The 7,625-nt window shown below is 29.9% G+C and overlaps 1 protein-coding gene across 2 annotated transcripts; it reads right to left on the bottom strand.

The window, feature by feature from the left end:
* Positions 1-3,215: 3,215 nt before the first annotated feature.
* LOC123906873 (polygalacturonase At1g48100) lies at positions 3,216-7,279 on the bottom strand. 2 transcript variants are annotated; one of them, XM_045956887.1, is made up of 8 exons: positions 7,002-7,279; positions 6,604-6,732; positions 5,897-6,070; positions 5,760-5,801; positions 5,111-5,318; positions 4,525-4,606; positions 4,317-4,425; positions 3,216-3,839 (listed from the first exon to the last, which is right to left on the bottom strand). In XM_045956887.1, the coding sequence occupies exons 1-8, from the start codon at positions 7,218-7,220 to the stop codon at positions 3,426-3,428; spliced, it is 1,377 nt and encodes a 458-aa protein (XP_045812843.1). In that variant the 5' UTR covers positions 7,221-7,279; the 3' UTR covers positions 3,216-3,425. The 2 variants fall into 2 exon arrangements, with proteins under 2 accessions (XP_045812843.1, XP_045812844.1); XM_045956888.1 differs by having other exon boundaries at positions 5,903-6,070.
* Positions 7,280-7,625: the final 346 nt, after the last annotated feature.

Below are 7,625 nucleotides of genomic sequence, written 5' to 3'. Positions count from 1 at the left end.
TATTAAGAAATATGTTCTTATACCATAATCAATTGGTTCAAATAATAAAAAAAATTAGACCTCTTAAACAAGTTCATTCTTTGACTATTACCTATTGAAAAAATCGTTTAGATGGAGATAACCCACCTTGGTACATATATCATAATTTTAAAAATTTCCTTATAAGGTGCTAGACGTAGTTAATTAGCTTGTGGGACTTATTCAATTCAAAGTCTAAAAGAACTTACACATTCTTCAACATAATTATATCTGATGCACCAAAAATATAAAATGCTTTAAGATAGGTTAGGGAGTGTAATATTTTAGAACAAGTTGCATAGATTTCAACGAAAGATTTTCTTTATCCTTTACTTACTTTGCCGTCAAAATTATTAGAATAATCCACTTCTTAATTACCTTTAAATTATTGTAAAAAAAAAAAGTTCCTTTGAATTGAAGTGGTATACTACTATATAATGATAGACAAGAAATTTCAGCATTTAATTTCTTCCATACTCTAAGCTACCAAGCAAATCAGTCACCAAATTGTATATGAACCTAAAACAAAGAATACATCTTAGACCTATATATCTTATACATGAAAGTAACATTTTATTATATGTTCTCTCATTCCTTTCAATATAGCAATTATATTCCATGCATGCTAGATTAGTAGCATCAAATTAAGGCATCTAATTACTTTAGGAATTTAAAAAGTGGGATATTGGCAAAGTGGTTATAAAAAGAAGAGAATAGAATCATGAGAAAGTAGGTGCTAGAATTTAAATGATGGATCTCTCCCAAAAATAAAGCTACTTAATCTATTCTCTACATGTTTGTGTATAGTATAATATTTAAACGCCAAAAGCTTAATGAAGTGAGGCCCAAAGAAACATATATTAAGATTTTAGAAGCATGGAATGGTGATGCTAAGCAATGATTTTGTCTCTAATGAGCTTAAGTGTCATGACCAACTTTCCATATATTCAAAATGAAAACACAAGTAAATCCTAAAAGGGTATGAAATAATGAAACATGTCAATTGAAAATGTTGTGAACTATTTCCTAAACATTGTTTGCATAAATTAACATGATTTAGGAGAGTGGAAATTTTAGGAAAGAATGTTTCTTTGTCCTTCGATTTAAACTTGTGGTACATGTATTGCATGCTAGCATCATCTCTTGGGCCATGCCTTTCTAATACTGTATACATCATCATTTACATCATCATGATGTTTCTTCAACCATTTACATGATTTATAGGGTAAGGTCTTTATATTGTTAGTTATGGGAACAAATAATTATGATTACTGATGTGTTTTTATAATCCAGACACATGCACACATAGGTAAACCTAATGTTTTTGCAAAATGTTGTTCCGAGATGTTGGATAAAAAAGATTTTAGATGGCAATATATAAAAATAAATGAAATCAAATTCTACTATTTTCTTCTTTTTGTTGTTGAAAATTCTATTATTTTCTCAACCAACAGAATATATTAAATTTTATATTTCAATAATTTGTAAGATTTACTAATGATTGATCAAATTAAATTTTGACGAATCGAATTGTTGGCCGATGGTATTCTGACTACTAGCGGTGCTGTCGTAGTCAACACTAAATCACTATATTACATAGGTAAAATTACAATACTTAGAATTTTTTTTTCGATAAAATTTTACACTATCAAACAATATCTTACATTAGAATTTATAATATTGAAAAAATATATTTTGATGAATTTGGGAGATTCAAAACAATTACCAATTGTTATTGAATGGTAACGCCAATGATCCCAGATGAGTAGCAGATGTTTGTGAATATAATAATTAATAAAAAAAAGAAAGAGCATTTGAAACTTTTATAGTAAGTGTTTGTTTAATTACCATAACATAATATTATTTTTCAATGATAATTGGTAAATATTATATAATGATTGACGTTGAATGAAAAATTTAGAAATTAATCAACTAAATTAAAGAAATTAAAATATTATATATTTTAATAAGTAATTAAAGAAAAAAATTATTTATTTAATTCGATGGAAAAATCATAAATATAAATCATAAAATGATGAGAACATAAAGATAAATATATATATGTCAGCTAAACAGTGAGGCCCTCAGGCCCATATTGGAAATCCTGTCTGACCATGGAGTGGGTAGGCTGGGAATAGGAAAAATCCTCTGCCCATTCCCTGAATTTTTGTTTTCGCACGGAAAAATTCGAAAAAAGTTTTCTGAAATTTTTTAGTGTAAATTTCAGTAAAAAAATTATACTAGAAAAATACTTCAAAACGTATTTTCCAAAATTTTTTGCATGCTAGAGGGTGAAAAAGAAACCTGAGAAGTGGATTGAGAATTTTTCCAGAATAGTGCTTAGGTATTGCTGGCCCAATGGACGAAATAATAGAGATTAGATTAGGCTTTAATATAAAATTTACCGATAGTTTCTCTTCCGGCCCCCATGTTTTTTTTATACCTCAAAAATCTCATTTTGCCCTTAAAAATATTCGGAACGCAGAAATCAAAAAATTTTCGAGTGCAAATTCAAGAAAAAAATCCGGAAAACAAAAACCGAAGTTTTTTTTTCAAGGCAAACAAAATTCGGTAAATAGAAACCGAAGTTTTTATTGAAGAGCAGAAAAGGAAATCTAGGGGGAAAGAAACATGGGGCCGAAAGAAAAGCCTCTAAAGAAGACTCGTCAATTGACTTTTTAAATTATTGAATGGATCCTAAACAAATTTTGTTTCCCTTTGTTATAGTAAGTTAGGTTAGAATTTATTTGAATGGGTAGGATTATTTGAGTGCGAATGAACCAAACACGTCAATTTATATAAGTTTTGGTGCATTGTAGACCACAAAAATCATCGGTATATATATTCTAAACCACACAAATTGTCGGCACATTCTAAACCACATATAAAAAATTCAAGTGATTTACATATTCGGATTCTATAATTCAGACATGTAATTCATTTATCATCGAGTTTATATTGTGACAGACTCTTTAATTTCAAATGTGTTCGAACTTTATATTGTAGGGTAGAATTAAATTCAACTCAAATTCTAAAATTGTATTAGAGCTTCCTCTAAGATCTTGACCATCTAATAAAATGTTTCCGCGATTACCCATGCAATCAGTTACCCACCATGTATATTCGGCACAAAACCTAATGGTATTGGATGTGAGAGTGTGAAAAATCTTACATTGAATGAGAAACAACTTAAAAAATATGCTTATAACTTATAAATACAAACACTTCTCACCTTACAAATACTTGAGTTTTATAGAACTTGGTTAAGTTGAACCCAAACTCTAAACCAATAAAAAGGGAAAATAAAATTAACTAAAATTTACACCACCATCACCTCCACAAAGTTAAAAAGCATATGGAGAAGGGAAGCTACTTAACAAAAACACAAAACTAGTTGAAAATATCATTTAAAACAATTTATAACACACACTATCATGTGACTTTGCTATCTTCTTTATTAATCCACCACCACTTCTCAAACAATAATCAATACTTGAAGGTACCAATTGACCTTGTGATTTTCCATAAGAATTCCAACACATAGCTTGTTGGTAACCTCTATATTTAAGGGAAGGCCTTAACTGAATGTCAGTTAAATCAACATCTGTACATGGTATGGAATTGCTGCAAGCTAGGTGGACTGGCTGCACTGAATAACTACCACTTATTTGATCAAATTTAACACCAGAAATTACCACTGTTCCTGTTTGGTTCTTGCAGATTTGTTTGTCACAATAGTATTGGTCTATCATTATTGGAAACATAACATCATACACTTTAATTCTTGAAAATGTTACATTTTTTACCATACCATTGCCTCCCTATATAAAGATCAAAATTACTCAAGTTAATGTCCATGAAATTGTATACTACTCCGGTTACTATTGTAAGAAGAAAAACAGATGTATTTGACCTATATAATAGTGACTGGAGGAAGTACTACTTTAAAAAATAACACCTAAAACAAAAAATTTGACACCTAAAACTTTTTGTCCAAGTCAAATTTAAAAAATTTCAAATGACATCTAAAACCAGAAATTTGACATTCCTTTCTCAAATTGACCCTATAAATTTTCAAAAATATTACAAATTGATCCCTAAAATATTTCGAAAATTGCAAATTGGCCCTAAAATTTTCCAAAAAATACAAATTGGTCCCTTTAAATATCCAAAATTTGCAAACTGGCCTCTATTTTTCAAATTCAAAATTACGTTCATATACCTGCCATGTTATGATCATAAAATTAACTTAAATGTATTAAACAGGATTAGTTGTAGAAGTAATTAGGTTCATATACCTGCCATGTTTTGATCCTTGCTCCATACAGAGTATTTTTCATAGAAATGTCCTCAACAATGATGTCAGATACGCATGCCACACTCTTGTCTTTTCCTAATCCTCCTAAACTATATATTCACCAAATTAATTTTGTATAATGATCAGTGATTTTGTATAATGAGTAATGCAACTTGTACTGCTAGGATTTAGTATTATTTTTTTATTACCTTATGCCATGACCAGGGCCACATTTAATGTGGTGGACATGAATATTAGAACAACCAGTTTGGATGGACACACAGTCATCTCCTGATAATAATAGTATAAAATAACAATATTATAAGCTTCTCATAAGAAAATAACTTTAATATATGTAATATGATGCGCATAATGTTATAAAAGTTGAAGTTATTTTAACTTTATAAACTGCACGTTTCAAAAGTTAGTTGCTGTGACAGTTTACCGTTTAAACTTGAAAAATGGTATTTCAACCAATCATTTTTTGTCAATTTTAAGGTCTACAATTCTAAGTGGACAATGCACCACTATATTGGCTATGATTTAACAATTTACTAGATTCTACTTTTTCAGGTACAAATGGAATGTACATAAATCTTTGAATCGGACACGGACATGACATGATATTGACCTATTGATATCAGTAATAATTTGAGAAAATAGAAGCAATTGAATGTAACTATATATGTTAGTGTCGTGTTGATGTTGGAAACCAGATACGTTTTCAATCTGAAATGTTGGTGTTACATAGACAGAAATATAAAATAAATTACTTTAATTTAATGCATGTCTTACCAGTTCCAATATTAGAATGTTGAATTTCTACATCATGTGTGTTTTGCAAGTGAATTCCATCAGTGTTTGGGCTATTTTCAGGGGAAGATATTGTAATATTATCAACTTTGATTCCCTTTGAATTGTCAAATTTAAGATGACATAGAGGACTGTTTATGATTTTGATATCTATAATCTTTATAAGGTTGCTAGAGTAGAATCTTATAGCCTGGATATAGAAAGTGCCAAACAAGAGTAATGAGAAATTGTTAGACTAGAGTTTGGATAAACAGCTTATCATATAAATAAGTGATTGTGTATACGCTATTTTTCTTGGAAAAAAAAATCAAATTGTTTTCATGAGCTATTCTAGAGAGCCTATGGAAATAAGTTAAAAATAGTTTAAAGACATCATTAGTTATTTTCATAAGCTCTCCTCATGAAGCACGGCCACAACACTAACACCGACACCAATAATACTATGAGAAAATGTCATAATTAAAATGTAAATATATGTGTTTGTGTAGGACCGGGGAATGTTTGTGCTTCATAAAACTCACAAGTGGTCATGTCAGTTGATAATAAGCTCAAATAAGCCATCCAAACAAGCCTCAAAATAAAACTACACAAGAATTATGTTACTCCGTAATGGGAAAAAGGAAAATCTTACGGTTGGCTTCATGCTTGGAATTTGCTTAGAGTGAGTTTTTTTCTGCAAGAATTTATGATTATAAAATGAGACTTTTGTACTGAAAATTCTAAGAACTTTGTCTAAGATATATTTGAATATGTTTTCAGTAGTCTTACTTTTACCTGTATATCATAAAGTTCTGAGGAGGTCCACCAATTAGAGCCTTGACCATTAATAGTGCCATAACCTTTGATAGTAAAGTTCTGCAACCATTTGAAATTTATCCACTGAAACAAACTGGATTTTGGCCATGAAGATACTTCTGAAGGAGCCAATATTGTTCCATCTATCTGTCATAATTCAGTTTGCATTAGACAATATTGTTCCTTTGATAGTAAAGTTCTGCACCCATTAGACATTTCACATTGAAAATGTCACATAATATCAATTTTACAAAAAATAATGACATGTATTTCTGTTTAGTCATGTTGCTAAAAATACAGATTTCTGAAAATTTCAATGATGATTTTCTTTTTAGAGACTAAAAGCATAAATTCATTTTCAGGGGTTAAAAACATATTTAATCATATTAATATTAATATATTATGTTATACAAAAATAAAATAGCTCTGTAATTATTGTAAACTAGTGTTTCAAAAACCGCACCAGACGGTCAACCAGTTGCACCTTAAACTATTTGATTATTTTCGCAATTCAATTGTGATTTTGTCTTGGTTTAGTGGTATAAGGCGTTTGAACCATGACCTTGATGTCTTGCTAGTTCGATGTCTGATTCGGTTTTTAAAACATTGTTGTAAACTTGTAATTGTAAACTACTATACTGAGACCAATTTAAAAAAAAGGGTAAATGAAAGTAAATTACCTGAAGTGTAAGATCAGGCATACAAGGGCCTTGTAAAGTAATAGGCTTAATGAGGAAGTTGAATTTTGCTGGAACTTTGATTGTTGCACCAGAAACTTTGCATGCACATTTCCATGCAGCTAGAAATGCCTGCTCAATGAACATTATCAACTTTATGTTATATTAAATGCTTTTGAAGCTCATCTTTATATGAAGAACATTAATACTACTTCCGATCATTTTTATAAGAGTCAACTCACTCAACAAAAGTTGACGTATCTGGTTCATAATATTGTCCAGATAAGATACATCAATTTTTATTGACCAAATTGTCTCCTATATATAAAAAGGACCGGAGGGAGTACATTACAGTAGTTGAGAATAATTTTAATCTTTAAATTCTGAATGCTTTTGATTACCTCTGAATCATCAGAAACGCCATTGCCTTTTGCACCAAAAGACATAACATCAAAAGTGTTTAGTTGTGTTGGATGAGGATCAAAATGAGGAAGAGGATGTGATTCTTTGGGATGTTTGTGAAGTTTTTTCTTCATGTTAGTCTTCCTTGCATCCACATAAACCATAAGCATTAATAAGGACATGAAAAAGAGTTGAGAAAAACTTTTGTTTTGCTTCATTGTTTAAGTAGAGTATTTGTTTTGACACTTTTTGCAATAGTGTTAGCAAAGAAAATTCTAGGAATTTCAGGTGGTTTTGAAGTTATATGGAAGTTATAGATAGCTTATATAGTGGAAGTATGGTGTAAACAATGTTGTAATCTCTAAATTTTTAAGGGCTTGCTTTTAATTAAAAAATTGTTATATCACTAGTGCATAAAATTAGGTCCATTTAGAGGAGGTGGATTCCCTTATTACATGGTATGGAGATTCCTATATAAGTTTGTGATGGGGCTGTGAACTTTACAAAAGTTGTAATTTTTTTTATGAATTTGCTGCTTTTGGCTGCTTTTTGCAATAAGTTGATGAAGCTTTATCAAGTATTTTTGTACTTATGTGGTGAATATTCATATGCTGGTTGACCGT

This window comes from Trifolium pratense, linkage group LG2 (assembly GCF_020283565.1).
Source record: "Trifolium pratense cultivar HEN17-A07 linkage group LG2, ARS_RC_1.1, whole genome shotgun sequence".
NCBI lineage: Eukaryota > Viridiplantae > Streptophyta > Magnoliopsida > Fabales > Fabaceae > Trifolium > Trifolium pratense.
This window is presented reverse-complemented; position numbering and strand designations above follow the sequence as displayed.